General features: G+C 43.5%; 1 protein-coding gene across 3 annotated transcripts; it reads right to left on the bottom strand.

Moving 5' to 3' along the window:
- Positions 1-422: 422 nt before the first annotated feature.
- On the bottom strand, positions 423-21,826 carry NTAQ1 (N-terminal glutamine amidase 1). 3 transcript variants are annotated; one of them, XM_066265726.1, is made up of 7 exons: positions 21,630-21,826; positions 16,661-16,760; positions 14,110-14,160; positions 8,216-8,364; positions 7,075-7,199; positions 2,160-2,266; positions 423-2,071 (listed from the first exon to the last, which is right to left on the bottom strand). In XM_066265726.1, the coding sequence occupies exons 1-6, from the start codon at positions 21,737-21,739 to the stop codon at positions 2,160-2,162; spliced, it is 642 nt and encodes a 213-aa protein (XP_066121823.1). In that variant the 5' UTR covers positions 21,740-21,826; the 3' UTR covers positions 423-2,071. The 3 variants fall into 3 exon arrangements, with proteins under 3 accessions (XP_066121823.1, XP_066121822.1, XP_066121824.1); XM_066265725.1 differs by lacking the exons at positions 423-2,071; positions 2,160-2,266 and adding an exon at positions 2,846-3,694; XM_066265727.1 differs by lacking the exons at positions 423-2,071; positions 2,160-2,266; positions 21,630-21,826 and adding exons at positions 2,846-3,694; positions 21,429-21,514.
- Between the last annotated feature and the right edge of the window lie 925 nt (positions 21,827-22,751).

A 22,751-nucleotide genomic window follows, 5' to 3' on the forward strand; every position in this document is an offset into this window, starting at 1 on the left:
TCCATGGTGAGAACCTGGACACATGGCCACTTCAAGCTGCAAAGGAGTCTGGGAAATGTAGTCCCTGGCACAGCAGCCACAGACCAGGTATTCTCTTACTCTACAATAAGGGACAGCAAATTATAGCCCAAAGCTCAACTCTGCAGGGCCCCTGGTTTTGAGAACAAAGTTTTACTAAAGCCACACCCATTCATTCCCATACTGTCTATTATCACCTTCATATGTGGCATTACTTGCTTCAAAGGTAGAGTTGAATAATCAGGATGAGACCTTAAGTCCAGCAAAGCCTAACATACTGACTATTTGGCCTTTTATAGAAAACATCTGCTATCCCCTTTCTAGGAAAAATACAAAAATAGATTCGGTGAGACAACTAGCAGTCTACACTTTCAAAATTTATCTTGGAAATTGTTATCAAGACACAAGGAAAAAATATTCCTTGAAGCAGTTCATGACATACCAAAAGACTAAGAAACAACGAAACAATCTATAAAGGACTATTAATTGATGAGCTGTGCATACCACAGAATACACATAACCTTTCAAACAAATAAGGAAGTTCAACATGTACTGATTAGAAAAATATCCAAATATATTAACTTTAAAAAAGCAAAATGCAGAACAGTAAATTTAGAATGCTACCATTTGTGTGGAGAAAGAAAAACAGGTTTAATACATAATACAAATAGGCTATGTAGGCATAAAAACTCCTGGGAAGATATAAAAGAAACTGAAAACAGAGGTTGTTTCTGGGTAGGGAAGTCAGAAATTGAAGGACAGAAGGGTGGGAAGTTTAGTTTTCACCATACACCCTTTTAGACATTTTAAATTTGTACAATGTGCATATACCATCTTATTTTTTAATAAATCAAAAATTAAACTGAGAAAAACCACATACACAAAAAGTCTGTCATTATTTCCACTGCTAACCAAGCCCTCTTCTGAAAGACATAATCTTTCTCAAAAGCTACGGTAATATCTTCAGTAGGAACAGTCGATCCTGCTGGTCTGGAACCACGTGGATTATTGTACTGGCATCACTGCCCACTGTATGTTGGGTTCTCAGGGATTCCTTATTTCTCTTATGTTCACAGTCAACTTACAAATTCTATTTTAGTCCCCTGCTTTTCTTGAAAGTTCCTCTTTCCAGACAGTTTTTATTCAGTTCTCTCATGCATGTTGAATATAAAGAGAAGCAAATCTGACCTCGGAGAAAAATTAAGCACAGAAAGACAAACATAACAGTTTCTAAGCCTGATCACATAAGTAACTGTGAAGAAAAACCTTGTAAGGGAATCCACCCATCTTCCAGTTATAACCGACAGTGATCCAGTTCACACAAGCTGAAGAGAAAAAGGAATCCATTGGTTTCTCTAACTGGAAAGTTCAAAAGCGGGACAGACACCGATGCTCCGGAATGCCCTCGGAGCTGGGTCTCGGCTCTCAGCAAAGCTGGCCTGCACCCTGCGGTCAGGCCCTGCCACTGCGGCAGCGAGATGCCCACAGCAGTCCCGAACTCCCAGGGCCCTTGCTTAGCAATCCTGACGAACACAGGAACAGGTCATTCTGAAATCTGTCCAGGGCTGGGGTCCAAGCCTGACCCAGCTTGGGCTACCTCCTTCACCTGTACGCCATCAGAACTACAGGAAATGTGCAAAGAAGGGCTTCCTCGAGGGCACTGCAGGGGCGTTAGAGAGGAAAAACACAGATGTCCTCCATTGCTTCTAACAGGTCAAGACTGTGGTCCTGGGATATTTTAACAGGCAGAAACACAATAAACCTTGCTCCCCGCCCTGGTAAGACAGAGTTTTTCAATTTTGAGGCAAAGTGGCTAAGTTCAAACTGCCACATACACACACTGCCTGATGAGTCTGCACTAGACATACCTTTGAATACCAGACAGGAGACTTGCTCACACATTAGCAAAAGAAAACCTAAAACGGAAATTTGTAAATCAGATTACCATCCTGTGGTCCATCTGAAAAACCGCGCTCAGGACAAAGCATTTCGGTGGTGCAGCCTGCCGAAATTTATCTTCTTCATTTTAGCCACATACTTGTTAAATCACCATCTGAAAGTCAACAAGACAGCTGTCTGAGGTCTATATTTAGCTCTAAATTATAAAATAAATTAAGAGGCTGTATTTGTATTCCTTTTACCTAACATTCATTCGCCTTCTCCAGGATCTTCCTGCTCAGCTGAACCGAACGGGTGCATGGTATTTCCGTAGAGTGAATGGTTCTCGAGTAAATGATTTCAGTTGTCCCTCCAAAGCACAAGGCAGGAAATTTCTATTAAATTTAAGTTTTCTGGTTTTTTGTTTTTATTATTAATTTTTAGAGAGAGAGGAAGGGAGAAAGCCAAAGAGAGACAGAGACATCAACTTGTTCCACTTATACAAGTCATCATTGGTTGATTCTTTTTTTTTTTAATTTATTCATTTTTTTAGAGAGGAGAGGGAGAGACAGAGGGAGAGAGAGAGAGAGGAGAGACAGAGAGAGAGAAGGGGAGAGGAGCTGGAAGCATCAACTCCCATATGTGCCTTAACCAGGCAAGCCCAGGGTTTCGAACCGGCGACCTCAGCATTTCCAGGTCGACGCTTTATCCACTGCGCCACCACAGGTCAGCATTGGTTGATTCTTATACGTGCTCTGACCAGGGATCGAACCCGCAACCTCGGCATTTTAAAATGATGCTATAACTAACTGATCTACCTGGCCAGGGCCTAAAGTTTCTTAATAAGCAGAAAACTCACCTAAGATCAAAAGCTTAGACATCCTTACTATAAGAAATTGCTGCTTTTTACAGTAGACTCATGAAGACATGAATGAAAGCTACTGCTGTATGCCGGTTTAACACCAAACATCTTTTATTTAGAATTATATGATCAAAGCCAAATTTACAATACTTCTTCAAGAAGAAAGACTGATAAATGTATTTTAAAGCAATGGTTCCCATTTACAACTGAGACATTCCTGGGGATCTCTCAGGACATCAAAAGTGACACAAAATCTTTAAAACAAAACTAATTTTAAAACAATTTTATTTTAAAAAAATACACAAATAGTCCAAATAACACTCAAGCCTGAGAGGGCTGCAATCTTTTAAAGAACAGTCAGTCCAAAAAGACTAATACTCATCGCTGATTCAGCTCACAAAATCAGCCTTCTTCAAGCAGCAACACAATCAATCACTAGCAAACATCTATGGCGACATTTTTGGGGTGTGAAGAGAGTCACTGAGCAATGAACCACAGCCCTGCCCTCCAGGAGCTTACAGTATAGCTGGAGAAAAACGAAACATCCAGAACAAACACAAGGCCACACATCTATCACAACAAAAGCAATTACTGGCATCAGTCATCACATGTTTTAACAAATGAGCCGTAGGAACACCTGGACAAACATACATTACATCAAGTTTTGACCTGACATATCCAAAAAAAAAAGTTTTTATCTCTTTGTTCACTCATGTTTCAAATGAATTGAATTAAAAGAAGAAAACACAATTCCAATCCAACTGTACCATGAGGTTTACTGTTCATGTCCAGGATTTCTCCATGGTTCTACATCCAGGTGTCAAGTTCAGCAGTTCTGACTGCCAAAGCGATGGACAAATTCAGACAGCGAGTAAACAGCGCCCCACCCTACCTCAGGATCCATACTGATAAAATCATTCAGGTTCATTTTGGAATCTAAAAAGATATATGAAAGAAATGGCCACTGAAAGCACAATTTTGGTTTAACAGCAATAAAACAACCCAGAAGACTAGAAGTAGGAGAAATTACTCAAATGGATCAATATCAGTATCACTTCTGTGGTATTCCTGTCATAAATGTGTAACTTCAATCTAATCATGACAAAACATCACACAAACCCAAACTGAGGGATACTCTGACTAGTACTCTTCAAAAGCTTAGACATTGTAAAAGAGAAAGAAATTGTCACAGATTGAAGGAGACCAAGGAGACATGACAACTCAATGTAATACCCTGGGTCAGAAAAAAAATTAGTAGGAACACTTGCAAGATTTAAAGAAGCTCTATAAGTTAACAGTATTATGTCAATATTTTTGTATCAATTGTATCATTTTCTTGGTTTCAATAATTACCCTGTGGTTTTCTCAGACACTTGGAATCTAAAGTATATATAGGAACTTTATTCTATTTTAGCAAATTCTCTAGAAGTCTAAAATTATTTCAAAATAAAAAGTTAAATGAAAAACCAAACTGCCAATTTACAGGAAATTCATAGGATACAAAAGGGATATAATCAGGAAAATACAGGTTGTTTCTCCCACACTCAGTTTCTTCAACAAATAAATTTCAAGAAAACAAAAAGAGAGTTGGAAAAGAAATATATATATATATACATATTTATATATGTATGCATTTAAAAAGACCATCCTTACAACAAAAAAAGCTAGACAATCAGCAATACCAGAAGTTTTGCTGATGTCATCAGCGATGTGGGGATGCAGGCTGACCAAGTACCCGAACTAAAGGAAAGCCAGGCCCCTCCAAGGCAGACGGGCGGAAGCCCTTGCTTGCCTGCGACAGATGCCACACTCCATGTATCAGTAAGCAGGCCAGCTAAAATTTCTCACTAATGGCTGATGGAACCCACAACTTCTGAAATACAATAGTATTTGTTTTCTAGGACTTTCAATATAATAAAAAATGATTACTATCTTTAGATATTTATTACTTAAAAAGAATAATGTACAAAAACAAAATGAAAATTTAAACCCTGTTAAAAAGATCCATGTGTAACAAGTAAGATTTTGCCCATAATCTCTCCTGTAGCATTTGTTTACATAACACTGTCTTCAGCTCAGCTGCAATCAGCCAGTGTCACTATGACGCATCTGAGGGCGAGAAGAGGAGAGGTATACAGGACAAGAGGCGGTAACGGGCTCAAAAAGGGAAGAGGACATTCTGGTGTATTCTATAACTCAGCCCAAGACCCGGGGAATGTCGTCAGCAGCGGGTGCTGGAACTGCGTCTTCAGGGCAAGGCTATAAGACTGTAAATCTCAGCTTCTTTCTTATCAGGAATGGATCCTTTCTTTAAAATACAGTAAATGCTGAATTGAAAACGGTAGTCCTGCAGACACATGGCCACCGGAATTATTAAATGTATAGGCTTTCACAATGCACAATATGTTAAATGTACTAAATTTTCAGTCATAAAAGTCAATCCCATAATTAAATGCAAGTTGCTATTAAAATATCTAAAGCACGCATTAATTTAAGGTTTGCTATTTTCTTGAACCTTTTATTAACTGTTTAAAAAATGAAACACCGCCCCAGGCAGTGGCGCAGTAGATAGAGCATTGGACTGGGATGCGGAAGACCCAGGTTCGAGACCCCGAGGTCGCCAGCTTGAGTGCGTGCTCATCTGGTTTGAGCAAGGCTCACCAGCTTGGACCCAAGGTCGCTGGCTTGAGCAAGGGGTTACTCGGTCTACTGTAGGCCCATGGTCAAGGCACATATGAGAAAGCAATCAATGAACAACTAAGGTGTCACAACGAAAAACTAATGATTGATGCTTATCATCTCTCTCCATTCCTGTCTGTCTGCCCCTATCTATCCCTCTCTCTGACTCTTTTGCTGTCTCTGTAAAAAATAAAAATAAAAAAGTAAAAATAAAAAAATTTTTAAAAATTAAAAAATGAAACACTGTGAATTACCTAAAAGTGACTCCATGTATCCTAACATTGGAAGTATTCCTGTGATAAATACAGGGCTTGGAGTAATGAATCGACCATGTGAGAAAACACTGCAATGTGACTAAACTATTACATGAGAAACCAGTATGTTCACCCTCACCCTCAACTCAGAGCAGATTCCTTTCAGTTTGAATCTCCAGTTCAGGAGGTCCCCGATGAACTCGTACATATGAACCAGAAGACACCTCGCCCCCCCAAAAAAACCCTCCTCAAGCAGTATGCTAACCCTGCCCCTTTCCAGCCGTGCCCCTTAGGCTCAGAGCTTAACCTTCACGAACTTCTGTTTCTGCGACCATTCGCTGGGGAAAATACAGCCTGACTCGAGTTGTGGTGAGAAGCAAACTAAACTAATATGTAAAGGGGCTGTCACAAAGCCCGACACATAATAGCCCTTATTATAGGCCAGTAGTCATCAAACCCAAAGAAATGACTCTGAGAGGATCGCGGCTGGTGAGATGTTGCTGAACACCTACTATGCGCAGGCTGTGAGTCAGGGCTCACATCTATAAGATGGGAGGCTGCGGAGGCACAGTGCCCGAGACCACGCCCCCTTAGCAGACTGCAGGACTGACGGCAGGCCCACCCCACGCAGCCCTCTCCTAACGTGGGAGCTGTCCCAATGCCAATGCTGAGCCTGGGAAGCAGGCTGGTAGATTAAAAAGCAATTCCAATATAAATTTAAAAAATTACAGAGCTTTTCAGAGAGCCTCAAAACTCAAGGTTTGATGATTTTTAGTTTACTACCTTTATATATGCCAAACACATCATTCCTTTCCTCCATGCTGAGCGCTGACCACGCCCCATTTCTCCAGCTGTGGCCGGAGCACCCTCGCAAACAGCATCAGCCAGCCGCTGGGATGATCTCACCAATACACGGCAATGTTGTCAACAACTTTCAACCATAAATAAAGTTTCAACTCAAGTGAATGCCAAGCAATAGTAATATAGTAATGCCACTCAAATCTCAAGAAACTATTAATTATTGTAGATTGAGGCCTAAAAGCACCTAAGTGGTACAATAAAACCTGCCAGCTAGCTCTTACCTCTTCCTAATGCAGATTTGATTCTAGAACCAGGAATGTGACATTTCATACATCACAAGGATGCAATGGTGATTTTTTTCAGCATAATATGAAACCCCTCCACAGCAAGGTGCTACTAGTCCCACTGTCTGAGCAGTGGGTACATCCAATCCTCTAACAAGTGTTGTGTCTGCTCCTTAATACCTTCCCTCTCCCATGAGTTACTGCCTTAGCACCGGGGGCGGGGAGGGGTTTACCCGAGGAACAGTGCAATGTCCCCGCTCCGGTAAGGGGAAACCCCTGAGGAAGCCCCGTGGCTCACCTCCAGTCTGAATGCAGGGATATGACGGAGGAGGCTCTCTCCAGTTCCCACTGGAATCCTTCATGTGAGATCGGTCAGAAGCGAAGTTCTTCAGGTAAGAATCTGCGCGGATAACTCGAAATTTCCTGCAGGTAAGTCAGCATTTGTTTACCTCAGGGAGGTATGACAGTTGAAATTCTAAGTCAATTGTTATGTAGACTAATTTCCTATGACATGCACAAAACTCTGCAGGCGTTTCTGTACTAACAGTAACATGCAATTATTTACATGCAATTAATGAAGAAGCCCCGGGAAATGATCAGAGCAAGGAAATCCAAAACTACAAACGCACGAAATATATCTGGTTGTCATTATTTACTCAATTGTGTATCAGGGCAAAATACATCATTTTTAGGTGAGGCCATGAAAGCCTTCTGAATTTTGGCATCATAAGGCATTTCACTCCCACACCACATACACCCCCCAAAAAACGAGAGTATGAGAGAAAATACTTGAGATCTTACCACATAAAAAAATTTTAAAGGTTTTATTTGATTTTAGACAGAAGAGAGGGAGAGAAAGGGGGTCGGGGAAGAGCAGGAAGCATAAACTTGTAATAGCTGCTTCTTGTATGTGCCTCGACCAGGCAAGCCCAGAGTTTTCAACCAGCGACCTCAGCATTCCAGGTCGACGCTTTAGCCACTGCACCACCACAGGTCAGGCCACTGCACTGCCAACCTTTTATTTTGTTTTTATTTCATTTTTTTAGATTTTATTTATTCATTTTTATTAGAGAGAGGAGAGAGAGAGGAAAAGACAGAGAGAGAGAGAGAGAGAGAAAAGTGGGGGAGGAGCAGGAAGCATCAACTCTCATATATGCCTGTACCTGGCAAGCCCAGGGTTTCGAACCAGCAACCTCTGCGTTCTAGGTCAGCGCTTTATCCACTGTGCCACAAGTCAGGCTGCCAACCTTTTATATGATGGACAACCTTTAAAACTTTAAAACGTTTTGAATCTTCTATGTAGCACATCATTCTCAACCCAATGGTGATGCCAGACAAGTAATCTTTATGAAACAAATGCAAAAATAAACAAAACAGCTCTATGAAACTGTCACGGTCTCACTTCAGAAAGAAGGGAAATCCATCCTGCATTTGCTCACCTTCGAAACTGTGGATGGATGTCCTCATCAGACTTGAAGGCATCCTCCACATAGGCGTCAAAGGGACAGGGAAATGGCAGTACAGTGTCGAGATCATAAATGAAGCTCTGTCCTCCACTCGAAACATGAAGCAAGACAACATGGTAATCCTAGAAGTAAAGTTGAAGTTAGCCAAGTTATTTATGATGGTGAATTCCAAATCTATACTATATATAATGCATACAAAGCATCAAAAACAGATACAAGGCAGGCCCTGGCTGGTTTGCTCAGTGGTAGAGCGTCGGCCTGGTATGTGGGAGTCCCGGGTTCAATTCCCGGCCAGGGCACACAGGAGAAGCGCCCATCTGCTTCTCCACCCCTCCCCCTCTCCTTCCTCTCTGTCTCTCTTTTCCCCTCCCGCAGCCAAAGCTCCATTGGAGCAAAGTTGGCCTGGGCCCTGAGGATGGCTCCATGGCCTCTGCCTCAGGCACTAGAGTGGCTCTGGTCACGGCAGAGCGACGCTACAGATGGGCGGAGCATCACCCCCTGATGGGCATGCCGGGTAGATCCCGGTCAGGCACATGCGGGAGTCTGTCTGACTGCCTCCCTGTTTCCAACTTCAGAAAAATACAAAAAAAGAGAAAAAAACAGATACAAGGCAAATACAGCCCTCTTCATGATAGCAAAATAGCAAACACAAAACCCTGAAAACAGACCAAATGTCCAGTGACAGGGTATACAGTTGAATGTATACATCACCTACCCTTTGACCAAGCAATGTTACCACCTCAAGGAATCGACCCTACAGAAAAATGGCCATACAGATGTCAAAGTGTATGTGTGTGTGTAGATAAAGATATAGATATAGCCTGGCCTGCGGTGGCACAGTGGATAGAGCATCGACATGGAATTGCTGAAGCCACTGGTTCAAAACCCTGGGCTACCTGATCAAGGCACATATGACAATCAATGAACTAAAATGAAGCAACCATGAGTTGATACTTCTCACCTTCCATCCCTCTCTCTCCTCTCTCTATAAAATCAATAAATAGCCTGACCAGGCGGTGGCACAGTGGATAGAGCATCGGACTGGGATGCAGAGGACCCAGGTTCGAGACCCTGAGGTCGCCAGCTTGAGTGCCGGCTCATCTGGTTTGAGCAAAAAGCCCACCAGCTTGAACCCAAGGTCGCTGGCTCCAGCAAAGGGTTACTTGGTCTGCTGAAGGCCTGCGGTCAAGGCACATATGAGAAAGCAATCAATGAATAACTAAGGTGTTGCAACGCGCAATGAAAAAGTAATAATTGATGCTTCTCATCTCTCTCCGTTTCTGTCTGTCTGTCCCTGTCTATCCCTCTCTCTCTCTCTCTCTGTCTCTAAAAAATATAATAAAAAAATCAATAAAGAAAATCTTTAAAAAGAAAAAAAAGATATGAATATATTTATACAAAGAAAATCTCTGGCCTGACCTGGTGGTGGCAAGTGAATAGAGGATTAGACTGGGACGCAGAGGATGCAGGCTTAAAACCCCGAGGTCACCAGCTTGAGCACGGGCTCACCAGCTTGAGAATAGGGTCACTGGCTTGAATGTGGGCTAACAGACATGACTCCATGGTCACTGGCTTGAGCAAGGCATCACTGGCCCAGGCTGTAGCCCCCCACCCCAGTCAGGGCACAGATGAGAAAGCAATCAATGAACAACTAAGGAACCACAATGAAGAATTGATGCTTCTCATCTCTCTCCCTTCCTGTCTGTCTACTGCTATCTATCCCGCTCTCTATCTCTCTCTTATTAAATTAAAAAAAGAAAAGAAAATCTCTGTAGTATTATTTATAATATGTAGATTCAGAAACAACCAAAAGTCCACCAAGAGTAGTATAGTTAATAAACAATGATGCAGCATAGGACAGAGTACTATACAGCTATTAAAAAGATTCTGATAAGTTTATGTGGAAAACATAAAAATGCCTATGTTATATAGTTAGATGGAGGAATCAGATTGCAAAATATATGTATTATTGTTTTAAGAGCTGCATGTGCCCTGGCCAGATAGCTCAGTTGGTTAGAGCATCATCCCAAAACACAGAGGTTGCCAGTTCGATCCCCAGTCAGGGCACATCCTGAAACAGATTGATGTTTCCATTTCTCTCTCTAGAATAAATAAATCATTTAAAGAAATAAATAAAAGCTACATATATATAAAGACACATCACACATTCAGAAATACGTAGGCATGTGTATGAATACAGAGGGAAAAGTCTGCAAGAATATCCCCTAAACCAGTGGTCCCCAACCTTTTTTGGGCCATGGACCAGTTTAATGTCAGAAAATATTTTCACGGATGGGCCTTTAGGGTGGGACGGATAAATGTATCATGTGACCGAGACAAGCATCAAGAGTGAATCTTAGATGGATGTAACAGAGGGAATCCGGTCATTTTAAAAAAATAAAACATTGTTCAGACTTAAATATAAATAAAACAAAAATAATGTAAGTTATTTATTCTTTCTCTGCAGACCGGTACCAAATGGCCCACGGACCTGTACGGGTCCACGGCCCGAGGGTTGGGGACCACTGTCCTAACTATTAACAAAGGGACTATTTCAGGTTAGCCTGGAGAGGGAAAGAAAGACTTCAGTTTTTTATTTTATTCTGTATTTATAGTTAAAAGAAAAAAAAATTGTTGGTTTGAGTTTTTTGTTTTCCTAAATAAGCTAAAACGTCATCTGTAACTATTAAAAAGTAAAGAGAGCTTCTCGGGCATAACTTGGTCACAGACACGCTCGTTCCCAGACACCGGGCACTGCTGGAAGAAATGTCAGGGCGGTTATCAAGGGACATGCGGGCAGTCTGGTGCTCCGAGTTCCTCGGAACAAAAACACTGTCACAGAGGACAGCACTGTGAGATTAAAAGTTTAACCATATTAATATAATATTAATACCACCATCCTACATTTCTAGTACTCCAGAGCTATAAAGCACTTTCTCAAAAGTTATTTCCTTTGACCGTGAGGTGGAAAAGATAATTCACTGAGACTAGAGATGCTGTACCATCAAAGCCTAAAGCGCTTCCTCCAGCTCCAATTCCATCTGAGCAAAGCAGAAATAGCATCAGAAATGAACGCCTATTCCCTACACTCCCCTTAATGCATCCAACCCGCCAGATACAAACGAAGAGTGTCTTCCCCTTGAACAGTCCTGTTTCCCTCCCCTGGGCTCATTCACTCTATTCCCCTCCACCTTCAGCAAACTTCCCCACCGTTCTCCCTATATCCATCACTCACTCTGCCTCAAACGCCTTCTTCCCCATTAAGTCCGCTTGTTTTATCTTCTCCCACCCCGGCTAGAAGTCTCTGTTTTATCCAATATGTTTCTCCCTTGACATCTTCTACCTCACATTACAGCTGTTTTGCAATGCACACTCATTATTTGTGGGAAACTGTGCTGCTGAAATACAGACACAAAGGTAAGAAGGACACCTGCCCACCCTCAAGGAGTTCCCAGAGGAGTGGGAAGCAGGTGAATTGCTACAGGATGGCGAGGATGAGCTAGAACCAGGATGCAGGCGAGCATGCAGGTGAGCGCATGCCCCCCCTCAAGGAGTTCCCAGAGGAGTGGGTGGGAAGCAGGTGAATTGCTACAGGATGGCGAGGATGAGCTAGAACCAGGATGCAGGCGAGCATGCAGGTGAGCATGCAGGTGAGCGCACTGAGGCTGGGTCACCTCGTTCAAGCCCTAGCCCTGCCACGTACCAGCCTGTTACTTCCTTTATAAAATGGAGGAAACGATAGCATTTACCTCTGAGTGTACTGGGACAATTAACAAGATTATGAATGTAGATGCCTTTTAAAAAGGCAACAAGAATCAGAAGAGACAGGGACCGATAACCAAGGAGTCTTACTGAGGAATCTCGCCTGAAGGGGAGAACCTTCCAGAAAGGAGATACAACTTGTGAAAAGGCATAAACAAAGAACATCCATGCCTTCTAGTTCATTCAGGTCCACATTCCTGCACACCAGATGGCTGAAGAACTTGAGGGAAAGTAAGCCTCAACTTGGAGCCACCTTCCCAGCACAGATGTGCAGCCCAGGGACGCAGACGGAAGCCGCTGCCTCTCTCTCTGAGTCGGGCTCAGTACTGGCCCAGACGCCAAGAAAGACGCAGTGGGGCGAGGGGAAGGGATACCCACCTAGAACTGGTCTGCTCCTTGAGGTCTGGTGTCTACCCCCTCAGGGAGGCCTACCCAGTTCCTACTCCAGGACAGCAGTGAGGCAAAGCTACATCTGCCAGACGGTGTGGGGGGACTTCCTGCGACAGGGTTCCCCACCCTGAGCTGCCGTGAGCTGCTGTGTAAGAGGGACATGACCCCAGGCCCTTGCCCTGTCAGTTTTGCTGAGCTTCAACGGGGACAACTTCTAGGGCAGACAGACGTCTGCGACAGGGTTATGCAGGATCTCCAGGAGTAACAGCTAACGGTTCCTGAGCACCAGCAGCAGACACCATACCGGACACCCAGATAGTGCTTCATGCATTGCCTCATTTAAACATCACAACCCCACGGACCTGGAAAAAAGGATAAACAACACGCCCATTCTGCCCAGCCAGCCACGGAAGACTGGGCCTCAACCCCAGGGCGCCTGACTCTTAAGCCCAGCCTCCTAACCCAACACTGCTGGATCTGGGCTGTAACGTCAGAGCAGCACATCACCCACTGGGAAAAGAAGCGAGAATGTGAGCTCCGTGAAGCCAAGGATGCTAGCCTATTTTGTGCCTGGCATATAACAGGTACCCAATAGGTATATCTTAAATAAATCAATGAAGCCAATTCAAATGATATCTTAAGTATCAGAAACTAGATGCTTGTTACGTTATCATGAATAGAGTTTTTCTCTTACTTTATCTTCAGGTTTACTAGCATAAACAACTCTGTTCTTCAGGGGGCCCGGCTGAGGTGGCACACAGATGTGCACTGGAAAGGACCCAGGCCGAGACCCAGCTGTGCCACTGACCAGCCAGATGACCTGGGGCTACTTGCTTTGCCTTCTTGGGCTGGCTTCTTCACCTGAAAAATGAAAGGTCTGGAACAGATCTGTGTCTTTCCAATGCCAGTCAGGTTCACTCAGGAGCCTGCTGAAAACACTAATTCCTGCCTGACCAGGCGGTGATGCAGTGGATAGAGCGTCGGATTGGGACATGGAGGACCCAGGTTGAAATTCCTGATGTCGCTGGCTTGAGTGCAGGCTCACCAGCTTGAGCAGGGACTCACCAGCTTGAGCACAGGGTCACCAGCTTGACTGTGGGATCACAGACATGACCCCATGGTCACTGGCTTGAGCAAGGGGTCATTCACTCTGCTGTAACCCCTCCACCCCCAGTCAAGGCACAATATGAGAAAGCAATCAATGAACGACTGAGGAGCCGCAACGAAGAATTGATGCTTCTCATCTCTCTCCCTGCCTGCCTGCCCCTATCTGTCCCTCCCTCCCTCTCTCTCTCACAAAAACAAAAACAAACAAACCAGAAAAAAAAAATCAAACCCTAATTCCTGAACCCTTCTCTAGATCAACTAAATCAGAAAGCTGTATTCTGAACACAGTCTCCAGATAACTCTCATGTGCAGCTGGAGTAAATTGCTCCAGTTCTTTCCGGAGGTAAAAGGAAAAGAGTCTGGGAGATCACAAATATATCTGCCACACAGACCGTCTAAAATTATTTCTGTAAGTTTCAAAATTAAAATAAACAAGCCGTAAGTGCTTCTGCCTTAGGCCAAATGACATCTATTCTCTAAAGTCAATTTATAATTAGTAGAGCCCTTCCCTACTGCCCTATCATTTCTGCTCTACCAAGACATAAAGGCCACTCAGGGGTCCCAAGTACTAATGACGCATCAGCAGCTCTCTGCGTCACCCATCTCACCCAGATCACAGGTCCGTCTCCAGGTCGTGCCTGCTGTTTCCAGATAGGTATCTACAAAAAACAATAAAAATCATAAGCCGCAATTTTCGTTAAACCACTACCAAATTCTTTAGAGCTATTCTGACATGGAAAATAAAATATTTCTAAGCAAGCAACAATCAAGGCGAAAGAAAAATGGATATACTGCTAAATGCCCTTAAAACTGAAAAAGTAAAAGTTAATTATACGATGGTCTTTGGAGAGTAGAAAGAGACCTGAACTATAAACAGGAGGCCTGCAGGGTCAAGTCTTGCTTTCCCACCTACTCAGGGAACCTCCCTGAGTCTCTATTTCCTCATCTATAAATCGGAGCTAGCTGTCTGGAACTTGCCTATTTCTCAGGGTTCCCACTGGGATCAAATGAGCCAATCTTTGTAAACATGCTTTACAAAATATAAAAAGGTTACTCTTTTTAATACTTCATATAAATTTACTGCAGTTCTATTTAAACTCCTAGTGAGGGATTACACTCTCCTAACTCAGCCGTACCCTGGGAGGAAAAACATCTCATCCAAACACACACTTGAAAATGTTGCTATAAAAAAAAATACAGTAATATTTTAAAGAAAAATCTAAACTTAAAAAAATAAAACGTTGCTGTATAGCGCCCTGGCCAGGTAGTTCGATTGGTTAGAGCAGTGGTTCTCAAACTTTTTGAAGTCGGGGCACATTTAAAATCCTACAAATAATTGTAGGTGCACTATATACAAATTTCTGAGAAATATGTTATAATAATTAAGTCAAATATTAAAGAAAAAAATATGAAGTCCAAGCATTCTTTTATGGTAATTAAATAAATACAACAAAATTAAATTTATTCTGACATTAAAAAACATTTTTATGTTACATTTTTTGAGTTATGCTTGTTAGAATTCATAAGGGGTTAAAAAATTTTTAAAAATGACATAAAAGTTATCTTTTTATATATATAGATACATTCTTAGTAAGATTTAGTAAATTTGGCAGTTCCCGGCGTGAATGTGTTAAGTTTTTTCATTCTTGTGTTTATGAGAAACAGGAGCCTGATGTGTCCTAGCGATTTCTTCAATGTTTGGGCATAGTCTGAAAGGCAAACTCTCATTTCTTCGTCAATACATTGAAGAATTCCTCTCTTTTTACTCTTAATTGTGTTGAGGGTACAAAATCCTAATTCACATAAATAGGATGTTGAAAATTGTAGTAAAATGTTCAAAGCTTTTTTAGATATTGCCACATATTCTTCTTTCATAGAAATCCAAAAGGCTTCAAGAGACAATTCCTTATGTTTAATCATCAATCCACGATCAGTGGATATAGCTGCCAGTTCTTCTTCTGTCAATGTTAAACCAAAAGTACTTCAAGCTTCCATGAATAGGTTTCTAATCCAATCATATTGTTCAGTGTTAAGTGATGGAAAATGCTATAAATTAAATTCCGCCCGTCAGCCTTCAAGTTGTATTTTATTTACACTTAACTTTTGCTCACTTCCAGAATAGGATTCTTCAATATCATGCTTCTTTTTAAGAAATCTACCCATTTTATTTGGGTGTATTTATCTAAAAATAATATAATGAAGTGTTAATAATAAATATAATAATGATGTGTTAACGAAAAGAGTGGTATTTCCATAATGAAATGGTATAATAGAGTAACTATATTTATTTTTATATCTGGGCGCATGCTGCGAACCAGCGCAGCTAGTAATTCCAGGTCCCGAGTGGGAATGGTGCGAAATTAAGAAAATACGCAGAATTAAGAAAATACGGGATCGGGAGGGCCCTGTAATTGCTGCTGGCAAGAACAAAGCATGCCCAAAAACCACATCTTGTTTTATTTATAGGGCAAAGTGGGCCATTAGCAAATCAGTAAGATCTTTGATTATGTTTCCAAGGCAATCCAAGAATTTTACCAAGTGCAGAAAACCCCCACCATATATATCATCTTAACTTTACACTAAACAAAGGACAGAAGAAACTTGCCTCCAGTCTTTCTGGGGAACATGGTGGGTAGTGGAAACAATCCAGCACCACAGCTTAACAGCCTTTTGCAACCTAATCAGACAAGTGAGGTGGGGGGTTGGGCAGACTGTCAGCTTACAGCCAATTCCCTACACCTCTGTCCCCCCAAAATTTAAACTCCAAAAACCCTATTTGGTTTTTTGGTCCCCAACAGGCACATATTTCTCTGGAATACCATAGGGTGCACCTGGAAATCTTCTAGGGCGCAGCAGTGCGCCCTGTTGCACACTTTGAGAACCATGGGGTTAGAGTGTCATTCTGACATGCCAAAGTTGTGGGTTTGATCCCAGGTCAGGGCACGTACAAGAATCAAAAGATGAATGCATAAATAAGTGGAAGAACAATCAATGTTTCTTTCTCTCTGTCTCTCGATTCTTTCTCTCTCAAATCAATAAGAAAATAGAGTGTTGCTGTATTTTGTAAAGCACATTTTAAAACAGTACTAAATCCACTCTACATTAGCTTCTAATATCCTAAATTTCTTGTTTTCTTTCTGCAATCACTCACCAACTTACCATCTTCCTCTCATTAGATATGAAGACAGCATAACATTCTTCTAAAGGATACTGGTCATGGTTTTTTATGTATTCACAGAGCTTCCAAATATTTTCTTCACTGAAATAAAATAATTGTTTAATCAATATAATTAAGCAAGAACACTGTCTTTCAAATCTGAACAAAAGACTGATGATGCCATAAAACTGTTGGAAGAGACCTTAAACACCATCTTATCCAACAACTGGCTAACATATCCTCCTCTAAAACACCCCCAACCAGCTGTTACCCAGCCTGTGCTGCATGTGGACCCCTCTGCAGAGAGCGTGCATTACCTACCCCAGCAGTGCTTGTGTATGGAAGCATTTTATAACTGATAAAACGCTATGTCAATATTCCATAAACTTTGTGTCCAGGGACTTGGGATAGAGCTGGAATTCCAACTCAGCCATTTAAAAGGTAAGAAGCTTTAGCCTGGCCAGGTAGCTCAGTTGGCCAGAGCGTCATCCTGACATGCCAAGGTCGTGTGTTCAACTCCCAGTCAGGGCACATACAAGAATCAACCAATGAATGCATGAATAAATAGAACAAAATCAATGCTTCTCTCTATATATCTCTCTCTCTTTCACTAATCAATTTTTTTTTAATTTTTAAGATATGAAGCTTTGAACCCATGACCTGAGTGTCTCCTTTTCTCATCAGTAAAAAGGACATAATCACATTACATTATAAACACAGTGCATCCTAGTTTTCTGCTCCCTGAGGAGTGGGGCAGGGCGGGTGTTTGGGGTAGGAGAGCTCTTAGATGGAATGGATCAGGGCAGTTATGTGATTATGTCCAGTAATTCTTTCAGAGGAAGCCCCTGTGAGTGTGATTCCCAAGTTCCTCCAGTCCAGAGGAAGCCCTGACTTTCAGGAAACTCTTTCTCATGCTGTACTAAAACTCATCTTCCTAGTTCTCCACCCCAGATTAATCTCCCTTCTCCGAGAAGCCTTCTGCTAGCTGAAGCAGTGGTCAGAAGTGCCTGAGGAAAGCACGGCCCAGTGCGTCAAACCAGGCCACACTGGCAGCCAGTGCCACACGCCCGCACAGGCGAGTCCTGCCCACTGCTGGCAGGACCCACAGCTAAGCCCCTGGGTTCCTTCTCGAGTGAGCCACACTGTACCATTGCTCAAAATGAGTGATACCAACACTCTGCTCACACATGAGACTCAGTCCATCAAAGCCTAATTTCCAGCCACCTACACCGTGTTACCTGAAAATAAAGCAAGGCACCAAGGACTGTCACCATCTTATGGAAATAAACACTTTCAAGTCATACATCTTGCCCTTGTCTACCTGTCACAATGTTCCATACATCTAGACTTAAAGTACCAACATTGAGCTTCTGTGTTTTTCCCCTATGATTTTTTCTCTAAAATACCTAAGAAACCTTATGGGAAAAGTTGTGGTAGAGGTGACAACCTCCTCTAGTAGAGATTAAAGGAGATTGCTACTACTAAGCACTTCCATAGGATATGTAGTATGGAGCAACAAAAATATACTGCTCACACCCCCCAAGGCATCTGAGGGATCTGCTGGGTCTGACTGCAAAAGTGTGCTTTCTGTCTTTAAGTTTACTACCTGAGATAAGTCCCTAATCTCTTGACACTTCACTGTGATTAAAAAGCAATGCTCTTTTAAAGACAATAACAGTCTTTAAAATTGAATTAATTGTGATGAATGTTATAATATAAATACCACTTATAATTTTAAAAAACACTAGAATATCCCTTTCAAACAATACTGTTTCAACAGGACATATAACATGTAGTATCTAACATTTTTTTAAATCTGGATATTCTAAGACCAAGTTTTGAGAAGACTGTCTTATCAACAGACATTTTGGAGAGTTGATCATAAACATCTTTAAGAGGCTGTGATACACAAAACACTATGCTAAGTGCTTGGACGATATGATAAATCAGAGCTTACAGACAGTGAGAGAAGACAAACAGATGCATAAATAAGAAAGCATCCAAGGCCATAAAAGATGCAGAAAAGCACAGAAGAGGAAATCACTGATTTAAGGGATGAGGGAAGATGGAGGAGGTACATGTCAGTTGCCTTTCCTTGTTTGTTCCCCTTCACCTCATCCCAAGGATGGTCACAGAATTAATGCAAAAAGTTCACAAATCCATATGTCGTGTAAGGTCTATCGGTAGGCTGAACACACATGTGCGTTGGACATATCTAGCATCTTTTAAATATGTGTGAATGCTACACAGAAAAAACAAATTTAAACATAAGAGATACTGAATTTTTAGTCCCTTTCTATTGTCTTCCCTCCCCCCCAGAATACAATTAATACCATGTATGAGAGCCTTGTGAAACTTTAGATGTTAATAAAATGGAGGGCTCTGTATATTTGGAAACACTGGCAGTCACTTGGAATAGAAAGAACCCTGGATTTGATATGAGTCCTGGCACCCATTTAACTAATTCAAAAAAAAGTAGGGAATAATGACAATAGTGTCTCAACTTGATTATTTGGGCAGCAGAAAAGCTAACAAAGCAGCATCAGGACCAAGATTCTGCAAGGGTGATGGGCTGAAGTCAGGGAAGCATGCAGGAAAGAAAAATGCTCTACAAAGCCCAGTGCCACACAAATACTGGCCACCACCATTACCACAATTACTAAAAGGTAAGTAATATCTGACAGAGCTAGCAGAAGTAGAGGTGGGCCTTGGTCAGGTAGCTCAGTTGGTTAGAGTGTCATCTCCACATGCCAAGGTAGTGCGTTCAATCCCCGGTCAGGGCACATATGAACGCATAAGTGGAACAAGAAATCAATGTTTCTCACTCTCTCTAAGTCAATTTTTAAATAAAAGAATTAACATGTTCAAGATATCAGCGGAGCCATGGCTGAGAAACCCTACAGTAAGGCAGGTAAGGTAGGTTCAAAATGGGGTTGGAAGCACAGACAGTGACCAGACCTTAGGGTTTGTTATGCTCAGGAGATGGACAATGTGATCATTGGACTCAGACTCCTCCTCCACTGAGCAGGTCACACATAATGATTCTGGGCGGGACCCTAACAGGTGCTGTTTTACCAGCTCCCACTTGATTCTCCAGCACATTCAAATTAAAAATGGCCTTGAGCAGTCTGCAGCCTGCTAAAGTTAAAGACCTGATGGAATCGGGAAGAGCTCGGCAGAGAGACCTGTTAGGAAGAATTGGAACAGGCCCTCAACAGCTAGTCAAGGAAGGTCTGGCCTATGGGTGAAGGCACTAAAATGTGACCTGTTGAAGGGATGTTTGTTTACCATCCTTCCACCAAATCACTCCACTCAGCCTCCACGTTATTCCTAGACCTTTCATGGCATACTTCCTTCTCAGAGTCTTTGCCCCTGCTGTTCCCCTGCCTGGAATGATATCCCACCAATATCCAAAGTTCCCGCTCTCTTTTTCTGCAGATTTCTGTTCATGTATCACTTTACCAACAATGTCTTCCTTAAATACCCTAATGTAAAATAGTTAAGTCTCCACCCTTGACCTGGTTTTATCTGTCTCATAGCACTTACCACCACCCAAACATGGTTTACTTGTTTTGTCTGCTTTCCCACAACCAACACACATAAAAACCATAATATCTTACCAGGGACGTTGTCTATTTTGTTCACTGCTGTATCCCTAGTGCCTAGAATAGCGCAATAAACATTTATTGAAAGAAGGGAGGAAGGGAGGGAAGGAGGGAGGGAGGGAATGAACAATGAATGGGCATTAGGGACAAGAACTAATAGGATTTGGGTGGGAGGCAGGGCAGGAACAAAGTGCAATAGGTAAGCATGGACTACAGCATTACAGAGGTTCCAGTTTCAGGACCAGCACTTGCTAGATGGGTCGGTCATCGTGGGCAAACAAGCTTCTCTGTGGCTCATCTTTTCATTTAAAAAATTAGGGGGGGGGGGATTAATTAGGAAAGTGATAATAAATGGAACCTGTGTCCCAGGCATGTATGAAAGAACTTGGTACTGGGCCTGCCATGTAGTCAGAGCTGAACAAACGTTAAGCTCTTCTTGGTGGCACTGGTTTGGTGGCCAGCCTAAGGGGGGAAAGGTAGTTGTAGATGACTAAAGTTTCACAATTGTGAAGGGGCTGCGGTGGAAAAAACATTACAAGGCAAGGGAAGCAGTAGGTGTGGGAGTAAAAAGGAGCAAGGCAGGAGTGGCGATTCAGCCACAGAGGTGGGCTAGGACAGGGCGCAACGTATGGAGCCCAGAGCCAGACTCTATGTGTAGACCCCCATTCCTTCACTCACAAGATATGTGGCCTCAGACAAGTTACTTCAGTATTCTCATCTTTAGAATGGGGATGACAAAGGTACCTACCTCCTAGGGTGGGTGATTGGGGGATTTCAATGTATTCGTTTACATAAACCATTCAGCACAATGCTTGGCATGTAACATGTGCTATGTAATTATAACCATTGTTATAAGGACAACACGGTGGGTAAGATCATGGTTTTTGGTACAAAAGAGTCTGAATTGGATTCCGTCCTTCTATTAACTGGGTGACACCTAGGAAAGATATTACTGCGAAATCTCAGTGCCTCCATTATCTTCTAAAATTCAAACGACCTTCACAACCGTGTGAAACCACACAAGTTTCGCCAGAGTCATTTTCAAAAGGCTCTCTGCGTTCCACCTCCTCCTGCAACTCTCGTTCCTGGGCCCCCCAGCACGGGGATCTGCTGAGAAACGTCAAGCGAAAGGCGCCCAGCCGAAGTAAGGCGCCGCCAACCCTACCATTCCCGGCGCAATCCGCCCTGCCGCACCGCCATCCACACGATCACGCTCTCCTCAAGAGACGAGGGCGACCATTCCCGCTCCCTCCTCCCGCCAAACCGAAAAGCCGCCAGTCCGGGCCCGCAGCACCCCGGGAAGGGGCCGGCAAGAGGCGGGGCGAGCCAGGGAGATGCTCCGGGCAGCGCCGTCCGTGCCCCTCACCAGTAGCAGCTGTTGTAGACACAGTCGTCCCGCGGGGGGCTGGCCGGCTGGTAGTGGGCGGCGGCGGCGGCGGCGGCGGCGGCGGCAGCGGCGGCGACATCTTCCTCCATGGTGCTTTGAACCAGGGCACCAACCTAAGGCGGACCGACTGGACCACCCCGCGGGCGGGCGTCCGCTCGGGTTTTCGCGGCAGGGTGGGCGTGGCCAGGGGCCGCTGGTGCAGTTCCTGAGCGGAGGAGCCTGGGACGGGTAGGCGGAGCCTGGGCGGGGCGGGCGGGGCAGTTTCCCAGCGCACGGCCCCGGGGTGGGGGATGGGGGGCGGGTCAAGTTCCGGTAAGTGGAGCTAGAAACTGAGTGGGCGGGCCCAGGGAGGCTGAGCCAGGAAGGCGGTGTGCAGGTTCCGGTGGGCGGAGCCGGGGCGGGTTGCGTGGAGCAGGTTTGAGAGGGGTGGAGCCAGGGTGGGTTGAACGGCGTGAGTTCCCAGCGTAGAAGACTGCCGGATTTGCGGGTGAATCGAGTGGGGCCGGGAATGCTGGGGCGGTGGTAACCGCGGGGAACTGGTTAGCTGCGGAAGAAAAGAGGCCACCGGCCAGCGACCTGGAGAGGAGTTGGGAGTAGTTGCAGTTGGTAAGCCGCCAGACCCTGGACGGCGCCTCGCGTACTCTCCACGACGAGCTTGAGGGCTTTCCTCCCACCTGGGGCAGGGTTGCCAGCTGTGAAGAAGCCAGATGAGTTGCGGAAGGCTCCATGTGTGCGAGTGAAATAAGAGAAACTTACATGTGTGAAAATGAAGCCTTAGCACTTTAAGCCTAGAGTCCGTGGGACCCCGGGAAAAGAGAGGCCGGGATAGAGGGTTAATTCCAGCTGTTTGCACCAAGGATGGTTCTCACTGTATTGTAACTAAGAAATAATAATAATAAAGACTAGTATAAAGGCTCAGAAACAGACAAGGATTTTTCTTTCTTTCTTTCTTTCTTCTTTTTCTTTTTTTTTACAGGGCAGAGAGAGTCAGAGAGGGATAGATAGGGACAGACAGGAATGGAGAGAGAGATGAGAAGCATCAACAGTTTTTCGTTAGGACACCTTAGTTCAGGGGTCGGGAACCCTTTTGGCTGAGAGAGC

The sequence above is a fragment of the Saccopteryx bilineata genome, chromosome 3, assembly GCF_036850765.1.
Source record: "Saccopteryx bilineata isolate mSacBil1 chromosome 3, mSacBil1_pri_phased_curated, whole genome shotgun sequence".
In the NCBI taxonomy this organism is placed as follows: Eukaryota; Metazoa; Chordata; class Mammalia; order Chiroptera; family Emballonuridae; genus Saccopteryx; species Saccopteryx bilineata.